This window comes from Trachurus japonicus, unplaced genomic scaffold, assembly GCF_045865225.1.
Source record: "Trachurus japonicus isolate A0001 unplaced genomic scaffold, Traja_1.0 AP030830.1".
Taxonomy (NCBI): domain Eukaryota; kingdom Metazoa; phylum Chordata; class Actinopteri; order Carangiformes; family Carangidae; genus Trachurus; species Trachurus japonicus.
In genome coordinates, this window is record NW_028220963.1 from 27,336 (window position 1) to 53,030 (window position 25,695).

Consider the following 25,695-nt stretch of genomic DNA (forward strand, 5'->3'; position numbering starts at 1 on the left):
TCGAACTGATCCGCGCGCGCGCGCGCGCGCACACACACACACACACAGACACACATACTTACTTATGTCCACTTTGGGGGCGCACATTTCAACACCCTCCCTTAGAGGACACCACTTTCTGAATGGTTTAGAGAGATGCTGGCAAGTGGAATATATTACTGGGAGTCTCCAGATTATGAAAATCACTTGAGATTTTAGTTTTAAACATCTTTTGTCCAAAAATATTTTTTACCTTGAGATTGGGGACAAATAATTTTAATGTCCCATTTGGGGTCTTCAGCTATACACAAATACACAGACTGATAAATGTCACTTTTGGGTGCCTCACTTTCCTTTTGGGGACAAGACTCATTAAATGTCATTATCTGCATGCACATTCAGCTATGTTCAGTAAGGAGAGCATGTCGTGATGAAATATGAAATTCAATCTTTGATCGGGTAATACTGTACTTGTAACAGGTACCGGGGCGGCCGATGCCCATTGGCCAGTTGTATATCGTCTGAGAACTGAGCAAAAAGGAAAGAGTTAGCAGGACACAGCCGCTTCTGTTGAGTTCTCATAAAGACTGAAAACTCAGGCGGAAAACCCGGAAATGCCTGCCCCCTGGGATGATCACCTGGCATTATACTGCCACCTACTGGTCAAACTGGAGAAGCTCTCAAAGGTAAGTTTTGTAAAAATAAATAATAAAACAAAATAAATCCTCCACAAATGTGGGCACACATCAGTGGGCATCAAACGCTCCCTGACAAAATAAATCCTGACATTACATAAAACATTTCTCTGGAAATATATAACCATTTACAATTCTCACAGGTAAACATTTTCATAATTCTTGAACTCAAAATCTCTACTCAACAGCAAAACATGGTAGGTGAGGTGTATGTTGCTGGTGTGTGATAACTGTATGACATGTATGGCATCTGGGCACACCAGATAGGGTGTGAGTCTGACATGAACATCTGTGGCAGTTGTGGCATGAGAGTGTGTGGAGATTAAGCATGATAAAGTACATTTACACCAGAAGGGTGTGGCACTGTGTTTGCAGCTAATGAGTTAACATGAGCATGTGACTGCACTGATGGTTCACCTAGTGACTCATATGTGATGAACTGTCGTGGCTTCCTTTCACGTGTAGATCTTCAAACATGCGTGGGTGGGTGTTCTACAAGAGGGGTCAGAGGGTGAGTTTCTGTGCCAGAATCTGTACTGTGGTGGGTCTCAGCCTATCTCTCAGATTCAGTGCTGATAGACATGTCTCCATCAAAGCCTTGTCTCTCTCCAACTTCCTCTTCCTCAGATGTCAAGACAGAGTTTGGTAACCACTCAGGTGCAGTGTGAATTTCCTCCTCTGCAGGTTCTGGAGGAGTAGATGTTTTACATCTCTGCTGCAAGGTAGGTTGCTCCTGAGGAGTAGGTGGTCTCTTCTCTTCATGCCGGGTACAATTGTATGCATGTACAACATTTGGGAGATGGTCCTTCCACCGCAATTTCTCACTCTCGGTCCTCAGCATCTGGAGTATGGTGCGGTTCAACCGCTCCGCTGGATTGCTTTGAGGATGGTATGGTGTTGCTCTCGAGTGACCTTCTCCAGATAGCTGTTGCAGTGTTTGAAACAGTATGTTCTTAAACTCACGGCCTTGGTCGTGATGCAGTCTTGATGGATAACCAAATATGAAATCACTGAAAATGCGTTCAGCAGCTGTCTTCCCGCTCTTTTTCTTTGTGGGGTACGCCTGAGCAAATCTAGTGAAATGATCAATTACTACTAGAATATATTCGTGGCCTCCACAACTGGTTTCCAAATGCAAATAGTCAATACACACAAGTTCTAAAGGAAAACTAGATGTGATGCTACCCATCGGGGCACGAACATGTGTTGCAGGTTTCTTGGACTTGATACAGGGACATTTTCGTGTGACATAGTCGTCAATTCTTTGGTCATAAAGGGCCAATAGAATCTTTCTCTTGCCAGATGGAACACTCTTTCAGTGCCAACGTGGCCCATCTCATTGTGTAGTTGTTTCAGAGCTAATGTTCTGTACTTAGCAGGAAGGACTAACTGATTTTGCTCTTTTGTTCTTCTGTATAGAAGTCCCTTTTCCATGTGTAACTTGCTCCACTCATGGAGTAGTTTTTGAGCAGCCCCACTTAATGTTTTCCGTACTTCATCTGTTAATTTGGTGTGTGACTCCTTTAACTGGATGATCTGACTTATGGCTTGATCCTCCCTTTGTGCAAGTGTCTGCGTCCACATTAGACTTTCCCAGTCTGTATTTGATGTCAAACTGAAAATCTGAGAGTTCACCCACCCACCGATGACCCACTGGATTCAACTTCGCTGTGCTCATGACATAAGTCAGCGGGTTGTTGTCTGTGTAGACAGTGAAGTGTGGAGCATAGTACAAGTAGTCGCGTAACTTCTCACACACAGCCATTTCAATGTAAGAAACTCTAGTTTTCCACTGTGCAGATGGTAATTGCGTTCAGCTGGTGTGAGTGTTCTTGAACCATATCCTACAATTCTCAGTTTCCCACTCTGACGTTGATATAGGACAGCTCCGAGGCCTTGGTTTGATGCGTCTGTGTGTAGTGTGAAAGGCAGTTTGAAGTCTGGGTAGGCTGAAACAGGTGGATTTGTCAGGATAGCTACTAGTTGTTTAAGGGCTTCCTGATGTTCGACAGTTCAACTCACAGGTTCTCGGGAGGACAACTGAGGATTTTTGACATTTCTGCCTTGTGTTGGATTCTGGGCGTGACCTGGTTTGATTTGGAGCAGCCTGTAGATTGGTTTTGCTATCCGGGAGAAATCCTGGATGTACTGTATGAGCGGTAATAGCCCAGGAAGCCTGTCAGTTTCCTCACTTCTCCAACTGTCTGTGGTCTCTTTGTTGTTAACACTTTTACAGCTTCAAGGTCTCATGGGTCTATCTTTACCCCCTCAGCTGATACAAGACGACCAACGTACCTGACTTCTTGTTTAAACAGCTCCCACTTCTCAGGTCTCAGTTTCACTCCGTGATGCTGAAGTGCCTGGAGAACTTTGCGGAGGGCCTCAACATGCTCATCGAATGTTTCTGCATAACAGAGCACATCATCTAGATATGGAATACAGCATTCATCTCTGAGGGGGCCCAACATTTCCTCCATACTCCGCTGGAAGGCTGCAGGAGCGTTTGAGAGCCCAAACGGGATCCGGACCCACTCATAGAGCCCCCAGGGAGTGATGAAGGCAGTGAACGGGCGAGAATCCTCAGAGATTAATCCCTGATGATATGCTTTGCCTTGATCCAGGATACTAAACCAAGCATTACCACCAAGAGTGTCTGTCAGGTCCTGTATCCTGGGCAGCGGATGGCGATCAGGAACGGTTTTCTTGTTCAGGAGGCGATAGTCGATGCACAATCTCAGGCTGCCATCCTTTTTTCTTACGCAGACGACTAGGGCAGCGTATGGAGATTTAGATTTGACTATCCAGCCTTTCATCAGCAACTCTTGTATGTATTCCTTGACCTCTTTAAAGAGCGGTTTAGGGACCGAGGATTAGCTTCTCTGCACAGGGATATCATCATTGAGGGTGATAGACATTTGCAGACATGGTATACATCCTATATCCCCACTGTCATGGGCAAAGGCCCCAGCTTCCTCACAAAGCATCTTGTTAACCACTGTTCTTTTTTCCTCATCCAGGTGACTGAGATCAATAGGTGGTTGCCATGGTGTTGGGCTGGCGTTAACAGATGCTGAAGTGGCACTATTGACGGTCACTGTGGGCTCTGAAATGTCAGGTGAGTTTGTTGGGATTACCTTTTCAACACTGTGGATACTGCCTAGGACTGTTTTTCTAGGAAGCATGATTGTGTGTTTGGTGTTGTCTCCAACTGGTACAGCTACATAGGGTCTACGTGTGTTTTGCACTGGCAACAAACCTTCACCAACATCTAATTCTTCCAAGTGTGCACTCTCACCAGGTTCAAACAGGAAGACCAGATCTGTCATGTTGGGCGGGACGGGACACTTGATCCAGACCACTTGGCCAGCTGGGATGGTGGTGTCTTGCCTCTGGCTGCGCAGGCGTGCACACTGCATGGCGGGTCTGTTGGTCTGGATGAAAGTTACAAGGAGCTCTGCTTGTTCCTCTGCGATCAACATGGCATTACAGAGCAGTATGGTGAGTGTTGGAACCAGTCGCTCTGGCTGCTCCTGTATCATCTCCCCCAGCACATTAAAGTCCAACAGTGGTCTCTCCAGAGTTGATCTGCTGACAAGAAAAGGCACCGTGATAGACAAATCAGGATTTTCATTCCCCACCAAGTTAACAGTAAGTGCAACCCAGCCATCAAATGGGATAATGTCACCATTCACTGCGTGCACCTTGAACCCCTCTTCTTCATCAATGATTTCACTAAGTGGTTTTACAGTGGTATCAGGTAGGTATTTTTTTTTCCAGTCTCTGTCAATCATGCTTACTTGGGCTCCCGTATCCAACAGGGCAGTGACAGCTAAACCGTTGAGGTTACAATGGGTGAGGGCTTTTTTTCCCAATTAGCTTGGCTAAACGTTCACCTTTGCTTTGGGATGGGACAGGAGAAGGTGAGTCAGGTGTCTGTTTTGGTTGTCTTCGTCTTGTGTCCTCTGTCATGTTGGTCACGACAGTCACGTTGGTCACGTCAGTCACATTTTGTCTGCTAGACTCATCTACAGGGTCTGTACCATGTCAGGACAATGAAGGTCCGGTCACTGTCTGTCCCCTGGCAGGGACTGGCTCCAGTTTGCCTGCCGTGTTGGTTTCCTCAGACAGCCAACTGCTCTGTTTCCCCACCACACTGAAAACAGTGAGTACAGTTAGCAAGGTTTTTCTCAACACACTCATTACAACCATACAGTTTTTCTTTTTTACTGTCTGCTTTGCCTCTCCGTAGAACGTTGGTTTGTTCCGACTGTTGTGTCTGTACTGACTGTTGCAACAGTTCAACAAGGTTTGTGAGTTTTTCTGCTTTTTCTGTTAATTGTTGAATTGTGTCTGTTTTCCACGTACTCTCCAAGTTTTCTTCCTTGACACTGGGGGACTGAGCGGCTTTTACTTCAGCCTGAGCGCTGTGTACATTTGTGGGTCTTGAGCGGGCAGCTGGGCCTAAACGCCGCTTACGTTCACTTTCATCATTCATTATCCTTTTCATTTGTTTCAGGATCACCTCATCAGTCACACTGGTGTCAACAAGCACTGATTTGAGCTCTCTGCGGATGTCATCATGTTTGTGGCCCAGACCTTGATACACAGTATGAAGAAAACATCTTGAACTGTATTTACACTGTATTTGACATCTGCATCAGCGTGTTTTGAGGCCAATATGATCTTTTGTTTCAGACCCATGACTCTATATAAAGATTGTTGAGATGTCTCATTGTCTTTTTGTTTTGTGCACATGAGTTCTTGAAAAAGTTCCATGTAACTCTGCTCACCCAGATGAGAATGGAGAAAGCCTTTCAGTTCCTCAACACTCAGATCATCCTTGTTCATTAACATGTCCTTGAAATTTCCATGCTTGATAACTCTGAGGACAGCTCTCACAATCTCTGCGTTGCTGAACTGCTCCTTTAATCCTTCATCAATTTGGCGACAGATGTTATTGTAGCTGATGTCTGACCCCTCATCCCCAATCTGACCCCCCTGAATCTTAAACTCTCTGCAATGGAGGTAAGAAAACTATTTTAAGGGTATCATCTGATCATGTGGTGCGGGTTTCTGATAGGTGTCAGCTGCATACCTATTCTGCATCATGGACTGAGTTTTTGCACTAGACTGAGGTGTGGGTTGGAATGTGGATGTTTCTATTGTTTCAGTGTTAACTTCACTCCCACTAACACTGAAATAATAGAAAGGGTGGAATCATACAAATACCTCGGTACAATAATGGACTACAAACTCACATTTCAACTACACAGTGAACATCTTTTTTCTAAATGTCTGGTTTGATGCGTCTGTGTGTAGTGTGAAAGGCAGTTTGAAGTCTGGGTAGGCTGAAACAGGTGGATTTGTCAGGATAGCTACTAGTTGTTTAAGGGCTTCCTGATGTTCGACAGTTCAACTCACAGGTTCTCGGAGGACAACTGAGGATTTTTGACATTTCTGCCTTGTGTTGGATTCTGGGCGTGACCTGGTTTGATTTGGAGCAGCCTGTAGATTGGTTTTGCTATCCGGGAGAAATCCTGGATGTACTGTATGAGCGGTAATAGCCCAGGAAGCCTGTCAGTTTCCTCACTTCTCCAACTGTCTGTGGTCTCTTTGTTGTTAACACTTTTACAGCTTCAAGGTCTCATGGGTCTATCTTTACCCCCTCAGCTGATACAAGACGACCAACGTACCTGACTTCTTGTTTAAACAGCTCCCACTTCTCAGGTCTCAGTTTCACTCCGTGATGCTGAAGTGCCTGGAGAACTTTGCGGAGGGCCTCAACATGCTCATCGAATGTTTCTGCATAACAGAGCACATCATCTAGATATGGAATACAGCATTCATCTCTGAGGGGGCCCAACATTTCCTCCATACTCCGCTGGAAGGCTGCAGGAGCGTTTGAGAGCCCAAACGGGATCCGGACCCACTCATAGAGCCCCCAGGGAGTGATGAAGGCAGTGAACGGGCGAGAATCCTCAGAGATTAATCCCTGATGATATGCTTTGCCTTGATCCAGGATACTAAACCAAGCATTACCACCAAGAGTGTCTGTCAGGTCCTGTATCCTGGGCAGCGGATGGCGATCAGGAACGGTTTTCTTGTTCAGGAGGCGATAGTCGATGCACAATCTCAGGCTGCCATCCTTTTTTCTTACGCAGACGACTAGGGCAGCGTATGGAGATTTAGATTTGACTATCCAGCCTTTCATCAGCAACTCTTGTATGTATTCCTTGACCTCTTTAAAGAGCGGTTTAGGGACCGAGGATTAGCTTCTCTGCACAGGGATATCATCATTGAGGGTGATAGACATTTGCAGACATGGTATACATCCTATATCCCCACTGTCATGGGCAAAGGCCCCAGCTTCCTCACAAAGCATCTTGTTAACCACTGTTCTTTTTTCCTCATCCAGGTGACTGAGATCAATAGGTGGTTGCCATGGTGTTGGGCTGGCGTTAACAGATGCTGAAGTGGCACTATTGACGGTCACTGTGGGCTCTGAAATGTCAGGTGAGTTTGTTGGGATTACCTTTTCAACACTGTGGATACTGCCTAGGACTGTTTTTCTAGGAAGCATGATTGTGTGTTTGGTGTTGTCTCCAACTGGTACAGCTACATAGGGTCTACGTGTGTTTTGCACTGGCAACAAACCTTCACCAACATCTAATTCTTCCAAGTGTGCACTCTCACCAGGTTCAAACAGGAAGACCGGATCTGTCATGTTGGGCGGGACGGGACACTTGATCCAGACCACTTGGCCAGCTGGGATGGTGGTGTCTTGCCTCTGGCTGCGCAGGCGTGCACACTGCATGGCGGGTCTGTTGGTCTGGATGAAAGTTACAAGGAGCTCTGCTTGTTCCTCTGCGATCAACATGGCATTACAGAGCAGTATGGTGAGTGTTGGAACCAGTCGCTCCGGCTGCTCCTGTATCATCTCCCCCTGCACATTAAAGTCCAACAGTGGTCTCTCCAGAGTTGATCTGCTGACAAGAAAAGGCACCGTGATAGACAAATCAGGATTTTCATTCCCCACCAAGTTAACAGTAAGTGCAACCCAGCCATCAAATGGGATAATGTCACCATTCATTGCGTGCACCTTGAACCCCTCTTCTTCATCAATGATTTCACTAAGTGGTTTTACAGTGGTATCAGGTAGGTATTTTTTTTTCCAGTCTCTGTCAATCATGCTTACTTGGGCTCCCGTATCCAACAGGCAGTGACAGCTAAACCGTTGAGGTTACAATGGGTGAGGGCTTTTTTTCCCAATTAGCTTGGCTAAACGTTCACCTTTGCTTTGGGATGGGACAGGAGAAGGTGAGTCAGGTGTCTGTTTTGGTTGTCTTCGTCTTGTGTCCTCTGTCATGTTGGTCACGACAGTCACGTTGGTCACGTCAGTCACATTTTGTCTGCTAGACTCATCTACAGGGTCTGTACCATGTCAGGACAATGAAGGTCCGGTCACTGTCTGTCCCCTGGCAGGGACTGGCTCCAGTTTGCCTGCCGTGTTGGTTTCCTCAGACAGCCAACTGCTCTGTTTCCCCACCACACTGAAAACAGTGAGTACAGTTAGCAAGGTTTTTCTCAACACACTCATTACAACCATACAGTTTTTCTTTTTTACTGTCTGCTTTGCCTCTCCGTAGAACGTTGGTTTGTTCCGACTGTTGTGTCTGTACTGACTGTTGCAACAGTTCAACAAGGTTTGTGAGTTTTTCTGCTTTTTCTGTTAATTGTTGAATTGTGTCTGTTTTCCACGTACTCTCCAAGTTTTCTTCCTTGACACTGGGGGACTGAGCGGCTTTTACTTCAGCCTGAGCGCTGTGTACATTTGTGGGTCTTGAGCGGGCAGCTGGGCCTAAACGCCGCTTACGTTCACTTTCATCATTCATTATCCTTTTCATTTGTTTCAGGATCACCTCATCAGTCACACTGGTGTCAACAAGCACTGATTTGAGCTCTCTGCGGATGTCATCATGTTTGTGGCCCAGACCTTGATACACAGTATGAAGAAAACATCTTGAACTGTATTTACACTGTATTTGACATCTGCATCAGCGTGTTTTGAGGCCAATATGATCTTTTGTTTCAGACCCATGACTCTATATAAAGATTGTTGAGATGTCTCATTGTCTTTTTGTTTTGTGCACATGAGTTCTTGAAAAAGTTCCATGTAACTCTGCTCACCCAGATGAGAATGGAGAAAGCCTTTCAGTTCCTCAACACTCAGATCATCCTTGTTCATTAACATGTCCTTGAAATTTCCATGCTTGATAACTCTGAGGACAGCTCTCACAATCTCTGCGTTGCTGAACTGCTCCTTTAATCCTTCATCAATTTGGCGACAGATGTTATTGTAGCTGATGTCTGACCCCTCATCCCCAATCTGACCCCCTGAATCTTAAACTCTCTGCAATGGAGGTAAGAAAACTATTTTAAGGGTATCATCTGATCATGTGGTGCGGGTTTTCTGATAGGTGTCAGCTGCATACCTATTCTGCATCATGGACTGAGTTTTTGCACTAGACTGAGGTGTGGGTTGGAATGTGGATGTTTCTATTGTTTCAGTGTTAACTTCACTCCCACTAACACTGAAATAATAGAAAGGGTGGAATCATACAAATACCTCGGTACAATAATGGACTACAAACTCACATTTCAACTACACAGTGAACATCTTTTTTCTAAATGTCAGCAATGTCTCTTTTTTCTCCGTAAACTTCGCAAACTTCAGGTTCATCAAACAATACTCTCTGCTTTCCATAAATGTTTCATCGAATCCATCCTCACATTCAACATCACAGCCTGGTTTGGTTCACTCAGCATCACCCACCGAAACAGTCTAAACAAAATAGTCAAACTCAGCAATAAAATCATAGATCAGGAACAGGAGCCACTCATCAACATCTACAACACTCAGGTCAAGAAAAAAGGCACACAGATTGCCACAGACACAACACACACACTACACAGCAACTACAGCAGCCTACTACCATCAGCCTGCAGATACAGATCACTCCCACTCCGGACAAAGAGAGCATCATCCAGTTTCATTCCCACCTCAATCCGACTTCTAAACACTTAACTCCCACCAGAACTTTTTCCTTTTTAATTAACCTGTTTTTAACAAATTTTTATCCTTGTCTGTGAGTACTTGTACTTATGGGTGGTTGTAGGAATGTGTATTATTATTGTGTTGGGTATGGCTGTGGTATGTATGTGTGGATTGTTGTTTTGCACCTGCACTTTTGATGTCCTTCCGCAACGAAGTTCCTAACGGAATAATAAAGTACTTTTGAGTTTGAGTTGATGTGGGCAAATGTTGCTTAATTTTTTTGCCAAGCTCCTCATAAGTAGTTAGCATCCTCTGAATTTCTACATCTGTAGTTAAAGTAGGAGCTACTGCACTATCAACCTCAGAAATCTCACTTTGAACGGCTAAACCCACATTACCATCCACAGATTTTTGTTGTTTGTTTTTTTACAGTATCAACACAGTCAGCTTGTGGGTTCATAGGTGACACAACATCATCCGTTACAGGTACTTGAGACTCTGAAAAATGACGCATAGCTGCATCAACAACATCTTTTAACTCTAGCAAGTGGGCCATACCTTTATCCTCTGATTCTAACAAGGGCTTACTGCGTATGAAACTGCAGATGTATTCAAAAGAAGCCTCTTCGTCGTCTGGCGTGAGACAAGATCGGTCCATCCCTTGCACTGGACTCAGTGACTCGGCAATATGGACAGTTAACAGTTTTCCAGGACGTTTACACATCATATTCATTCACATTAGATTAACGATAACAAAATAGTTATCATATCTAAGAAAACCAGACTAACCTGAGCAATAAGGAAAGAGTTAGCAGGACACAGCCGCTTCTGTTGAGTTCTCATAAAGACTGAAAACTCAGGCGGAAAACCCGGAAATGCCTGCCCCCTGGGATGATCACCTGGCATTATACTGCCACATACTAGTCAAACTGGAGAAGCTCTCAAAGGTAAGTTTTGTAAAAACCAAAATAAATCTTCCACAAATGTGGGCACACATCAGTGGACATCACATACTCACCCAGACCATGGAATAATGCAGATTAAGCGGTAGACTGAATATGTCATAGTAGCACCACAATGAAAATCTGCATGAAATAATAATACACCCAACAGAATTACGTTTGCTGTTAACTTGTATTTTAGTAACATAATGCATGGACATAATGTATAAGTGTCACACAGCTCAAATGGAATGTCCTTGAAAATTACAGGTCACTACAAACTTGGCTAGCTTTCAAATGAATGCATCTGGACAACAGTCAGTTAACGTACTTGACTAGAGAATGTTCAGAGAAACAATTTCTTGGGCTCGCTAGCAACAGCAAGAACTTTGGCTATATAAAAAGAAAGAAGGGCTTTGGGCACAAGCAAATTTAACATTAGCCTCTGAAATAAGGTAACAGTTTTAGTTCACACAGGTATACTTCAACAAATAGCTATCGTGAGTCCTGAGAACAAGCCTGTCTCTTTAAGGCAGTGATCCGATTTCGGACATAATTCTTCACTCCAGTCCAGTTTCTGTCTTTGAGTGCATGGGGTTCTGCACTGATACACCGAATGCAGTCCATCTTTTGAGGTACCTTGCACGTGTTGATGAAGCGCATCATGTGTCTTTGAACAGCACGCACCTCACTGTCTTCCCACTTACGTTTGGAGTTACCTCTGTTGTCTGTGAAGAAAGAGGTGTCAATATCTCATTACTAAAAGCATTGTTTGCAGTCCATCCAAAAATGTATTCACAACCTGTGCTGTCTTTTCATACTATTGTTCAAAATGCAAGGACAAAACCAAGGTAAACTGATTAAAAATAGAAGGCCATGAATGCTAGATATCGCTACAAAGGTTTTTAATTATTTAAACAGTTAAATTTGTAAAAAAAAAAAAAAAAAAAAAAGCAGGCTCCCTGCTCCAACGACATTAGCTGAAGAAAGCATTGCCTTTCTGGGAGCAGAGCTCAGGTCCTGACGATGTCATACAGACATGAACAGAAAGAAAAATTTTCACGATATCGACCAATAGCTCTTAGAGGGTTACACCTTTATTCATAGAATCTGGAGTTACAATATGTAACGTTTTAAGCACTTTTCAAAGTGTTACTACTTAAACTTAAGATTCTTCTCCAAATTCAATTGTTAGCTGCAGTTGTTAACACTTTTTAATCAAGAGATTTTAGTATCAAACAACTTTTTAACAGAATTTTAACCTTAAGACTGAGGACAAATCATTTTAATCATGTCATGTCACTTTTGAGATCTTCAGCTGTACACATATAAACTGATAAAAGTCACCTGTTGGTGCCTAACTTTCCCATTAGGGACAAGAGTCATTAGATGTTATTATCTGCATGCACTTTAAGCTATGATTTGTAAGGAGAGCATGTTCTAATGTGAATATGAAGTTCAGCCTTTGTCTCAACAGAGACTGCAGTGCAGACTCTGCCATAATGCCCTTCTTTAGGCTATCACGGACAGACAAGTTGTCTGTTAGTGCAGTAGACAGACACATTTATGTTATAGGTAGGTCGCAAGACCGGCAGCAAAGCATGGTAAACAGTGGTAATGTCTGAGCTGGGAGGTGCCGGGAGGGACAGCTAGGAGAACCATTAGCTATGTTATTATTACATTATTGATCGTTGTATTTGTAAGTCTTTCATGAGGTTGCTGGTGTAATATGTTTTAGACATATATTAGATTTAGCTGCATTTTCATTCAATTTTGTAAAGTGAACCAACACCTTTGAACTTTTTGCCCTCTCAGCCATGACTGGGGAGCACAGAATGTAAACACAAAGTTACAGCACGTCAAATATGATTACTGACACCAGCATCTTCATCATTAGGGGACGATTAAGAAAAATGCCTGCTATGTTAAAATAAATTCATGTTATATAAACACTCATGGCAGCAATATTTCTTTACTGAATAGTCAGGAACAGGTACCAAATTAGTCCTGTTTCTCCCATCCCTACATATTACTGATCAGTTGTTAGTGATTAGTATGTTTTTAGTATGTCCATTTATCATTAAATAGCCTAAGTCAAAAAAGGACGTTCTGAATATGTGTCTTTATTTTTACCACAATTCAAAACCTTATCCACAGTGCCAGAGTGGCTGGGATGGTTTGGCTGCAAAATTACTTGAAGGGCTCAGTATTCAGCTGTAAGACCTGGTTTATTAGGTTAGATTTATATTGTAGATACTAACTTTCTTACATTAAAAAAATATCTAACCCAAGCCAAAACAAACCTTGATTGCGAAGACCAGTGGGAGGAGTGGAACTGGAAGCAGTGGCCGGAAGTAAAGGTGTAGTCTCTGGTGACTCCTGGCCGTCTTCACCTGTAGTCTCTGGTGGCTCCTGGCCGTCTTCACCTGTAGTCTCAGTAGACGACTCAACAGACTCATCCTCATCACTTGACGCATCCTGATCTTGGGAGGAATCAACTTTTTCTGAGAAAATGTAAGAGAATATTTTTAAAAAATATGGCATAGCCTCAGCAGTTGTAGCCTTAAGATGAAAAACCAACAGCCAACTCTGAATGTATTGCCCACATTATTGCAGTTGCACATTTAATCAAAATAATTTGATATAGTGTAGTGTTCTATATCAATTAACCATACATGTACGCAATATCTAAGGAGAAAGTAATCCATATTTGACCTGATAAGACTACATTTGCATTCTTTCAATTTGAAACAGATTGATAAGGTTCTTAATTTCTAGACTTCAATTACCAAATACAGCATAAACATTACCTTACTGTTAAAGAAGTACTGATGATGCATTTCTCATCAGGCAAAAACCATGGGTTGCCCCAGCATCTGAACTACATATATTGTACTAATATACACTAAGATACACACATGTATCCATACCTTCAGGGTCAATCTCAATGTCATCAAGGGTTTGACCTTGATACTGTGATAGAGTCCCCTTCTCCACTGCCAAAAGCATTTTACTCATTTTGGCTAACTGAAGTGTTCCCTGCGGAAGGCGGTAATATTGCCTGTGGACACGAATGTCATGACCCAGGAAGTCAGCAAGTTGGTCTGCCTCATTTTCTTGAAGATTAAGAACTTGAGACATCGTGGCTATGTGCTTCCGGAGCCTTGTTGAGGTTAAGACCTCGGGATGTTTCGCACCACACTCCCTTGCAAACGTTTGGATGCATTCTCCCCCTCTGTAAGATGATGATGCTCCTGGTCTCGCAAACATATAGATGTTGTCTTTGGAGACTCCACACAGTTCACGAGTGTCAGCTAGAAGCTCCATAGCTGTCACCATTGAAGGTTTTAAGAGCACAGGGACTCCTCTTCCTCGTTTCCCCCTGATTTCTACTCTCGTGAAAAAATCACACATCTTGTTCTCAAGTGGGGTAAGACATAGGGCCATGTCCTCATTGAGTTCTGATTTTCTCCTTGCTTTAAAAGTGGCCAACTCCATTCGGGAGACCTCTCCTTCTCGTCTTCTGTTGAAGATAATCAGCTGAGCAAGTGTCACTTTCGCAAGCATTGCGTAGTTCTTTGCAGAGGGACACAGTCTCAGCATTTTTTCGGCAATAACTTTCACATTCTCCATGTGAAAGTCCAAACGTTTGACATCTTCAGTGAGGGGTATAATCTGCGGTGCATTCCACCTCGATTCTCTCAGAGAGGTTGTTGCTCCTCTGGTAATCATTCCCTTCCATCTGAATTGTTTTATGGTCTTGAATTCTCGAGCAAATTCTACAAGTCTCCGGTCTCTGTCAGCTCCAGACAAATTATCACTCTCCACAAGCTCACAGATGATACCCAGGCTGTTACCAAGTTTGAGGGCTAGGGAAGGTGTGCGAAATGTGTTGTTCTCTGCGTTGTACCCAGCCAACTCTTTCACTGCAGATATCACATGATTGAAGTTTGCAGGATAGATGAGTTCCTCTGCCTTACGGACGGGAGTATTCTTCTTAGCCACAAGTAATAGCCGCCCAAGTTCTCTGAGTCTTTGCCTGATGTAGTCATGTCTGTTTTTTCTTGACCCATTTAGATCATAAAGGTGTTGTCCAAACTGCAGGAGAAGTTGGTCATTTTGAATCAGCTGAGTGACCCCATCATAGGTCATGGAGGAAATCACATTCTTCAAGCCCTCACTAATCTCACGCACAATGGCCGTTTTAAGGGCACATTTGGATCGAACTCGACTCTTCCCACTGCTGGATTCATCACTAGTTTCTTTCTTTGCTGGGCAGATTTTCATGTGCTTCCACAATGTTTTCTTGGCGTAAAGTCCTTGACAATGAAAACAATGAATAAATTCAGCGGCACGTCTGGACTCTCGTGGTCTGTAGCAGACCTGGAGCTCTCCAGCTCCCTCCCTCACAACATTGGCGTTGTGGGCAAAGTTTCCACGTCTTCTAAGAATGTCCAACTTTTTGCGTCTCTCTTTGGAATTCTTTGGATGCTGAAAGGCTAGGGCAACCTCCGCTTCATCCTCATGTACAGCTTCCAGGTGTCTTGAAATTTTGGATGAGGGATGGAGGCAGAAGGGACAGTAGTTCCTCTTGTTGTACACTCGACGAGTTTCAGAATTTGAGGGAGGCAATACTCTTATTGAGCCACAAATTTGTTGGATTCTGCTTTTCTTAGGAGTGTTTGAGTTGCTCTTTGGACTGGGGGATGAGATCTTTCTCTTCCTTTGAGTGATCAAGTTCCTCTTAGGGCTGACTGCATTGTCCCTTTTTTCTGGGCTTCCTGAATCAATATCTTGTTTTGATGGAGATAAAATGGGATAGCGTAGAGATGACAGGGGCTTTTTCGCAACTGGATACAGCGGTGTGTCTTCATCATGCTCAGAGGAACTTCCTGCTTCAGAGTCTGGGACATAGTCACGATCACTACAGTCTGTGACATCAGAGTCATCAAGGGATGTTTCCATATATGAAGTGGCCTTGGAAAAAAGGAAAAAAGATTCTGTTTTGTAACATAGGTCATCCTTTACTATACTGAGTGTCATGTACTGTATTGATGCATTGGACTTTTATTACAGGAAGATTATCTCTTTTAGCTTTGGGGTATGACATATAAAGGCTACATTTATCAACAGTGATTTAATGGATTTAGCTTTATGTATACATCAAAATGTATACAACTGTTATTAGACTGTAGAAAAATACCGGTCTTTGTCTTGAGGATATCCTTTTTGAGTAATCCACTGAACAATTCCAAGATCTTTGACCATCTGATGATGTAGCACACGCAAGAGGAGCTGTTGTCTTTGAATAGAAAAAAGGACAAAAAAATAAAAGCATTCCATTTAGTACAAATTACTCAGCAAAAAAAAAAAAACATTCATGTTGTTTTTTTTTAACTTAAATTAAATGACATAATAAATAATAATACATAATAAACATTGGTATGATTGAAAATGATGTAAAATGAAAAAAAATTCCACTCCCTATAATGATCAAAGAGTGATCAACCTTCACTCTTTTTCAGGGATAATACATTGGTAAATAAACAAATTATATGAGTATGTATTTTTGAAGAGCACGATGAAAATTATTGGATTAATGATGGTTTATTTAACGATGCCAAATGATAATAGTGATATTATCCACACTGAATATACTTGTACAATTGAAAAGTAAATAATAGGCTATTGTTCAAATGCAGCAAGCAATGCAGTGTTACCTGTGTTTTTGATGCTGGCTCTCCATCTTCCAACGGATCACTGGTTATCACTGATTCATCCGAGGTATCTGATGAGGCTAGTGCCTAAAAAGACAAATCCAACTTACTGTGTGCAATGTTCAAATTCAACTGGCATTTTAACATTTAAAAACATGCCAAATAATTGCACCCCTATCACTGCTTGATGTACACAGAGCATGTCAATGATCATGGAGTTTTATAGAAGCTTCCCTTTTAAAACTTGCCCGTTTGAAGTTGTAGACATACCTGAATATCATCATGCAATGGGGATTGCGAAGTTAGCTAAGGGAGGAAAAGAAAGAAAGGCATGTCAAAAGTGATGAAAAGAAACAAGATTGTTGACTCCAGGACAACAGCAAAACAAAATTAGACCAATGGTAAGTTATATATGGTCAGGAAATAAAATGTAGACTACTCATCATTGCTTTACTAATGTCTGAAAGTTAGCAAGACAACAACATTTCATGACAAATGGACATTCACAGTAAAAATCCAGTGCTTACAGATGAAATATAATAGGCCAAACATTTTTCTCAGGGTTCATGGGAATTAATCAGAGGACGAGTAAAAAAAAAAAAAAATAAGGGCTGTATCTGCCCCACTGGCCATCAGTTGAAGAACCCAGCTTTGACTGTGCTGCATTGAATAACAAGTAATAAAAAAACACAATCAAGTTCCTAGTAATGAACCATAAGAGGTTGGGCACAGAGAGTAATTTCTGCAAGATGTTCAAGTGTATTACTCACAAGCGTATCCAGTTGTGCCAATTGTTGAACCAGTTGTGCACGCTTTAACAAATTCATTGTATGCTGTCTTTCTTTAGCATTTCGCTCCTCCTCTGCAATTTTGTAATGATTGAAGCATTCCTCATGGTGCTGTCTATATTTGGCCATTCGAGACTATGACAGTAATCAAATAAAGAACCGATTGACAAAGACAGTTTGCGAATACAACTACAAATTATAACACCTCACAGCCAAAAATGAACAATAGTGATTACATTTAAAGATGAAAATGGGCTCTTACTGTATGTGCCGCTGGATTGCTGCTGTTTATGTTGATCTCATCATACACCTGAGATGCATTCACACGACTAGATGACAGCTAAAAAAAAAAAAAAAAAATTTAAATTGTGTGTGCAGCCCACATGATTTTTGTTAAGTGTTACAGCAACTGATGTCATGTAATTGTTATCCTAGCGAATAGCAAACATTAGCTACATGCTAACACCAACTGTTAATGCTAAAGAATCGTGGTGTTCATAAGGCATGGGTTGGCTAAATTGATCTTACAAAATGATATCGTGTTAACGTCGTCACAGTGAGACAAAACAGAGTGGGTTTTTTTTTCCCCAAAGTGTTTTTCAGATTAAACGGGAGGGCACACTGAACTGCAGACTTCAGAGACAAGTGTGTTGACCCCTGTGATCACCTACCAGAGGATTGTCAGGTGTCAGTTGCTCGCTGACATCAGGTGCCATTTTCTGCTGGAAAAGCAAACCGGATAAAGTAAATATATAAATCAACCTTGATACAGTTGAAATCTCAAGACATTGAGACGAATGTGCTGCATGACTCCATTTAGGCATGAGTATTGTGTGTGTGTTTGGAACGACCCCAAAAGTAATAATATAATAACAATAATAATAATCTTTACAGAAGGAGCACTTTTCTAAATCCATGTCACAAGGTGCTTCATAAAGGGATCAACATAAAAGTCATAAAATCATCAAGTTTTAATACCTTTATCACATAGCCGTTCCTGATTATCATTAAGTTTTTTATTTTCTTGATATGTACTGGGTTTTAGACACTAAATTGTTTTCTATATATTTTCATTTAAAACTTGATGATTTTATGACTTTTATTTTAATTCCTTTATGAAGCACTTTGTCACATGGATTTAGAAGGGTGCTCTATAAATAAAGATAATAATAATGATAATAATAGTAATCATAATCATTATCATTATTACATTATTACTTCTGGGCTCTCTCTCTTACTTTTGGGGTCATTTCAAACACACACACGCACACACAAGCTACTCATACCCAATTGGGGACATTCATCTATGTATATTGTTAAGCCACCAATATGTAAGTCTATCAGTATTTTGGGAGATGTTCCAAACACAGATCATTGTCCTTATAGTCCATTACTACCTGGGTTGTCATAAGATAAACACTGGACAATAAAACACACTAATATAAAGGGATTCAGCAGTGGTTTAGGTGGCAGGCATAGACCCCCAACACGAAGAAATAAGAAAATACAGGTAAAGGCAGTCTCTCTGTGGACACAAACACTGTCACACAGGAATGAATGAGTAGGACCATTTTTGGAGAATTTCCTGCTATTTAAATGAAGAAATTCTTGCTCAACAGGTCTTTAAGTAGTATTTTATAAACTGGCCCCTACCTGAGGTCTATCACTCTCTTCCTCAATCAGCTGGCTATCATCAGGTGCCAACTGCTGCTGGAAAAGGAAAAACAATGTTATTTACCATTTTTACTACTTTTGGGGTCGTTTCAAACACACACACACAAGCTACTCATACCCAATTGGGGACATTCATCTATATATATTGTTAAGCCACCAATATGTAAGTCTATCAGTACTTTTGGGGTCGTTTCAAACACACACACACACACAAGCTACTCATACCCAATTGGGGACATTCATCTATGTATATTGTTAAGCCACCAATATGTAAGTCTATCAGTATTTTGGGAGATGTTCCAAACACAGATCATTGTCCTTATAGTCCATTACTACCTGGGTTGTCATAAGATAAACACTGGACAATAAAACACACTAATATAAAGGGATTCAGCAGTGGTTTAGGTGGCAGGCATAGACCCCCAACACGAAGAAATAAGAAAATACAGGTAAAGGCAGTCTCTCTGTGGACACAAACACTGTCACACAGGAATGAATGAGTAGGACCATTTTTGGAGAATTTCCTGCTATTTAAATGAAGAAATTCTTGCTCAACAGGTCTTTAAGTAGTATTTTATAAACTGGCCCCTACCTGAGGTCTATCACTCTCTTCCTCAATCAGCTGGCTATCATCAGGTGCCAACTGCTGCTGGAAAAGGAAAAAACAATGTTATTTACCATTTTTACTACTTTTGGGGTCGTTTCAAACACACACACACACAAGCTACTCATACCCAACTGGGGACATTCATCTATGTATATTGTTAAGCCACCAATATGTAAGTCTATCAGTACTTTTGGGGTCGTTTCAAACACACACACACACACAAGCTACTCATACCCAATTGGGGACATTCATCTATATATATTGTTAAGCCACCAATATGTAAGTCTATCAGTATTTTGGGAGATGTTCCAAACACAGATCATTGTCCTTATAGTCCATTACTACCTGGGTTGTCATAAGATAAACACTGGACAATAAAACACACTAATATAAAGGGATTCAGCAGTGGTTTAGGTGGCAGGCATAGACCCCCAACACGAAGAAATAAGAAAAATACAGGTAAAGGCAGTCTCTCTGTGGACACAAACACTGTCACACAGGAATGAATGAGTAGGACCATTTTTGGAGAATTTCCTGCTATTTAAATGAAGAAATTCTTGCTCAACAGGTCTTTAAGTAGTATTTTATAAACTGGCCCCTACCTGAGGTCTATCACTCTCTTCCTCAATCAGCTGGCTATCATCAGGTGCCAACTGCTGCTGGAAAAGGAAAAACAATGTTATTTACCATTTTTACTACTTTTGGGGTCGTTTCAAACACACACACACACAAGCTACTCATACCCAATTGGGGACATTCATCTATGTATACAGTATTGTTAGGACACCAATATGTAAGTCTATCAGTACTTTTGGGGTCGTTTCAAACACACACACACACACAAGCTACTCATACCCAATTGGGGACATTCATCTATATATATTGTTAAGCCACCAATATGTAAGTCTATCAGTATTTTGGGAGATGTTCCAAACACAGATCATTGTCCTTATAGTCCATTACTACCTGGGTTGTCATAAGATAAACACTGGACAATAAAACACACTAATATAAAGGGATTCAGCAGTGGTTTAGGTGGCAGGCATAGACCCCCAACACGAAGAAATAAGAAAATACAGGTAAAGGCAGTCTCTCTGTGGACACAAACACTGTCACACAGGAATGAATGAGTAGGACCATTTTTGGAGAATTTCCTGCTATTTAAATGAAGAAATTCTTGCTCAACAGGTCTTTAAGTAGTATTTTATAAACTGGCCCCTACCTGAGGTCTATCACTCTCTTCCTCAATCAGCTGGCTATCATCAGGTGCCAACTGCTGCTGGAAAAGGAAAAACAATGTTATTTACCATTTTTACTACTTTTGGGGTCGTTTCAAACACACACACACACAAGCTACTCATACCCAATTGGGGACATTCATCTATGTATACAGTATTGTTAGGACACCAATATGTAAGTCTATCAGTACTTTTGGGGTCGTTTCAAACACACACACACACACAAGCTACTCATACCCAATTGGGGACATTCATCTATATATATTGTTAAGCCACCAATATGTAAGTCTATCAGTATTTTGGGAGATGTTCCAAACACAGATTCATTGTCCTTATAGTCCATTACTACCTGGGTTGTCATAAGATAAACACTGGACAATAAAACACACTAATATAAAGGGATTCAGCAGTGGTTTAGGTGGCAGGCATAGACCCCCAACACGAAGAAATAAGAAAATACAGGTAAAGGCAGTCTCTCTGTGGACACAAACACTGTCACACAGGAATGAATGAGTAGGACCATTTTTGGAGAATTTCCTGCTATTTAAATGAAGAAATTCTTGCTCAACAGGTCTTTAAGTAGTATTTTATAAACTGGCCCCTACCTGAGGTCTATCACTCTCTTCCTCAATCAGCTGGCTATCATCAGGTGCCAACTGCTGTTGGAAAAGGAAAAACAATGTTATTTACCATTTTTACTACTTTTGGGGTCGTTTCAAACACACACACACACAAGCTACTCATACCCAATTGGGGACATTCATCTATGTATATTGTTAAGCCACCAATATGTAAGTCTATCAGTACTTTTGGGGTCGTTTCAAACACACACACACACACAAGCTACTCATACCCAATTGGGGACATTCATCTATATATATTGTTAAGCCACCAATATGTAAGTCTATCAGTATTTTGGGAGATGTTCCAAACACAGATCATTGTCCTTATAGTCCATTACTACCTGGGTTGTCATGAGATAAACACTGGACAATAAAACACACTAATATAAAGGGATTCAGCAGTGGTTTAGGTGGCAGGCATAGACCCCCAACACGAAGAAATAAGAAAATACAGGTAAAGGCAGTCTCTCTGTGGACACAAACACTGTCACACAGGAATGAATGAGTAGGACCATTTTTGGAGAATTTCCTGCTATTTAAATGAAGAAATTCTTGCTCAACAGGTCTTTAAGTAGTATTTTATAAACTGGCCCCTACCTGAGGTCTATCACTCTCTTCCTCAATCAGCTGGCTATCATCAGGTGCCAACTGCTGTTGGAAAAGGAAAAACAATGTTATTTACCATTTTTACTACTTTTGGGGTCGTTTCAAACACACACACACACAAGCTACTCATACCCAATTGGGGACATTCATCTATGTATATTGTTAAGCCACCAATATGTAAGTCTATCAGTACTTTTGGGGTCGTTTTCAAACACACACACACACACAAGCTACTCATACCCAATTGGGGACATTCATCTATATATATTGTTAAGCCACCAATATGTAAGTCTATCAGTATTTTGGGAGATGTTCCAAACACAGATCATTGTCCTTATAGTCCATTACTACCTGGGTTGTCATAAGATAAACACTGGACAATAAAACACACTAATATAAAGGGATTCAGCAGTGGTTTAGGTGGCAGGCATAGACCCCCAACACGAAAGAAAGAAGAAAATACAGGTAAAGGCAGTCTCTCTGTGGACACAAACACTGTCACACAGGAATGAATGAGTAGGACCATTTTTGGAGAATTTCCTGCTATTTAAATGAAGAAATTCTTGCTCAACAGGTCTTTAAGTAGTATTTTATAAACTGGCCCCTACCTGAGGTCTATCACTCTCTTCCTCAATCAGCTGGCTATCATCAGGTGCCAACTGCTGCTGGAAAAGGAAAAACAATGTTATTTACCATTTTTACTACTTTTGGGGTCGTTTCAAACACACACACACACAAGCTACTCATACCCAACTGGGACATTCATCTATGTATATTGTTAAGCCACCAATATGTAAGTCTATCAGTACTTTTGGGGTCGTTTCAAACACACACACACACACAAGCTACTCATACCCCAATTGGGTACATTCATCTATATATATTGTTAAGCCACCAATATGTAAGTCTATCAGTATTTTGGGAGATGTTCCAAACACAGATCATTGTCCTTATAGTCCATTACTACCTGGGTTGTCATAAGATAAACACTGGACGATAAAACACACTAATATAAAGGGATTCAGCAGTGGTTTAGGTGGCAGGCATAGACCCCCAACACGAAGAAATAAGAAAATACAGGTAAAGGCAGTCTCTCTGTGGACACAAACACTGTCACACAGGAATGAATGAGTAGGACCATTTTTGGAGAATTTCTTGCTATTTAAATGAAGAAATTCTTGCTCAACAGGTCTTTCAGTAGTATTTTATAAACTGGCCCCTACCTGAGGTCTATCACTCTCTTCCTCAATCAGCTGGCTATCATCAGGTGCCAACTGCTGTTGGAAAAGGAAAAACAATGTTATTTACCATTTTTACTACTTTTGGGGTCGTTTCAAACACACACACACACACAAGCTACTCATACCCAATTGGGGACATTCATCTATGTATATTGTTAGGACACCAATATGTAAGTCTATCAGTACTTTTGGGGTCGTTTCAAACACACACACACACAAGCTACTCATACCCAATTGGGGACATTCATCTATGTATATTGTTAGGACACCAATATGTAAGTCTATCAGTACTTTAGGAGATGTTCCAAACACAGATCATTGTCCTTACAGTCCATTACTACTTGAGTTGTCATAAGATAAACACTGGATAATGAAACATACACTTACACCCACTGAGTACTACACTGAGAACAAATACCATATAATCTCTAAGAGATTAAGGGCCCTAGTTTGGTGGCGCAGCGCAGGTGGCGCAAGGTAGCGCAGCCGGTGTAATGCAAGTTTGGACCAGCGCAGCCTGGCTCAAGGTCAGATTGGCAGATCGCGCTGCGCTGAGATAGGCGTGGCCGCGCAGCAGGGGGAGGTGTCACAGATTCAGCTTGGCGCAGTGGAAGTTTTGTGCGAAAATGTCCCGCCGAGGTTGCGCTGAAAGCTCGACACCTCAAACCAGGTCTAATCTCAGCGCAGGGCGAAGCGCAGCAGGTGCAGTGGAAGTTTGGCTGACTGACCTGCAGTGCACACACGTCACCAAGACCTCACAGGCAGATCTCCACAGTTCCAGACACATTTCAATGCAATAAATATCCACAATAACCACTATTTAATGCAACTAACGGAATCAACACGTGAATTTATATCTATATAGATTGTCCCGTCACATCTGACGTCAGATCAAAGCAGAGATCAAAGGCTGTCGGCGCGTAAAGGAAACTCCACCTGAATTAACACAGCAGGGACGAACTGGCACTGAAAAGCAGCTGTGGATGTCCCAAAAGCAGGACTGAGGGTGGATGACTGCATGTCGCTGCCGTGTTGAGATACCACTCTGCCCTTGTGATGATCGCTGTATTTATTTATTTACTTATTAATTCATTAGAGGGTGAGCGACCGCATCACGCAGCCGTAATGAAAAACAAAACACAAATCATAATCTCTCTTAGTCCACCACAACAGCCTCGGTATCAGATAGTCAGTATATAGCCTACTACAGTATACTCAGCATCTCTATCACAGAAAAAAAAGAGAGGAGGAGGACAGACAGACAGAGAGAGAGAGAGAGAGCGTCCTTTATGCTGATTTCATCCCTGTTACCATGGTGTTTGTTTATGTTGTGGTGGTGTTACACCTCTCATCTTTCTTACACAGGGTGTGAATAAATATGAGTTTCTTTATTATTGTTTAGTAGTTGTAGTTTTTTACACTGGGCAGCGGTTCTCAGTGTATCAGATCAATTGTTTAAGGAACTGATTAAGGATATTAGTATTAGTATTATTATATATATTAGTAAACTCATTATTCCTGTCACTCTGAGCACGGACCTCCGGACCAAAACAGCTGTTTCCTACGGGGAGAGGTTCGGCCCCTGGCGTCGCTGTCTCCTTCGTCCATGTCTAAGTATAAAATGACAAACTTGCAGCGCGCATCACCCGCCGCGCAGTTAAAGGTGAGGAGAGGAGCTCCTTTGATTGGTGAAGATCAGAATCGGCCTTTCTCTCCTCCTCCTGTCTCCCTCCCCTTTGCCGTTTGCGCCGGTAGGAGGGACGAGGGGAGGGCTTGCGCTGGCCTGCAACGGACTGCGCTGCCCACCAAACTTGCAAAAAGGACCTGGACACGCCTTGTTGGCGTGGCAAAGCTGCGCTTAGACTTCGCTCGGTCTAGGAAACTAGGGCCCTAAGTAGTATTTTATAAACTGGCCCCTACCTGAGGTCTGTCCCTGTTATCAGGTATCAGCTGCTTGCTCACTTCAGGTGTCAGCTGCTTGCTGACATCAGGTGCCATTTTCTGCTGGAAACAGAAACAGGAAAAAAATTAAAAACAATTATGATATAGGTGAAATCTCAAGACACAATGAGAACAGTTTCATCTGAAAATTACTAAAACAACTACTAATCAACATTAAACAAATTGTACCTGTCTGCGCCAAGGCCAGTCTGAATCCCCGTAATAGTAAGTCATTTCTTCACCTGGGGTGATGTCTCTTAGGCAAACAGGCAAAGATGTGGCATCCCACCAACATCAATAACTTTTATCTTGCAGTTAGGCTTGATGTGGTCATCATTCACAAGCCTTCCCAGAGACTTGTCTTCAACAGATGCATCAAGACTTAAAGAAGAGAATACTGATGTTAAGAGTAGAAATAACCTACATTTGTTTGGATACAGTGTTAATAAGGACACATTTTATTTGGAAGTTGAGCAAGCAATTGAGGTAGCTGCCAGCAATACACATTTGCAGTATTATCGGGGTGGTGAGTTTCTTGCATGGTTTTGTTAGGAATTGGATGTCCTTAGGTTAACAGGTCATTCAAAGCT

At 41.9% G+C, this 25,695-nt stretch overlaps 1 protein-coding gene across 1 annotated transcript; it reads right to left on the bottom strand.

Moving 5' to 3' along the window:
* Nucleotides 1-11,165: 11,165 nt before the first annotated feature.
* On the bottom strand, nucleotides 11,166-17,510 carry LOC146959964 (uncharacterized). Its single transcript, XM_085772752.1, has 8 exons — nucleotides 17,438-17,510; nucleotides 17,158-17,310; nucleotides 16,658-16,693; nucleotides 16,391-16,474; nucleotides 15,874-15,972; nucleotides 13,601-15,647; nucleotides 12,974-13,174; nucleotides 11,166-11,398 (listed from the first exon to the last, which is right to left on the bottom strand). The coding sequence occupies exons 2-8, from the start codon at nucleotides 17,302-17,304 to the stop codon at nucleotides 11,166-11,168; spliced, it is 2,847 nt and encodes a 948-aa protein (XP_085628878.1). The 5' UTR covers nucleotides 17,305-17,310; nucleotides 17,438-17,510.
* Nucleotides 17,511-25,695: the final 8,185 nt, after the last annotated feature.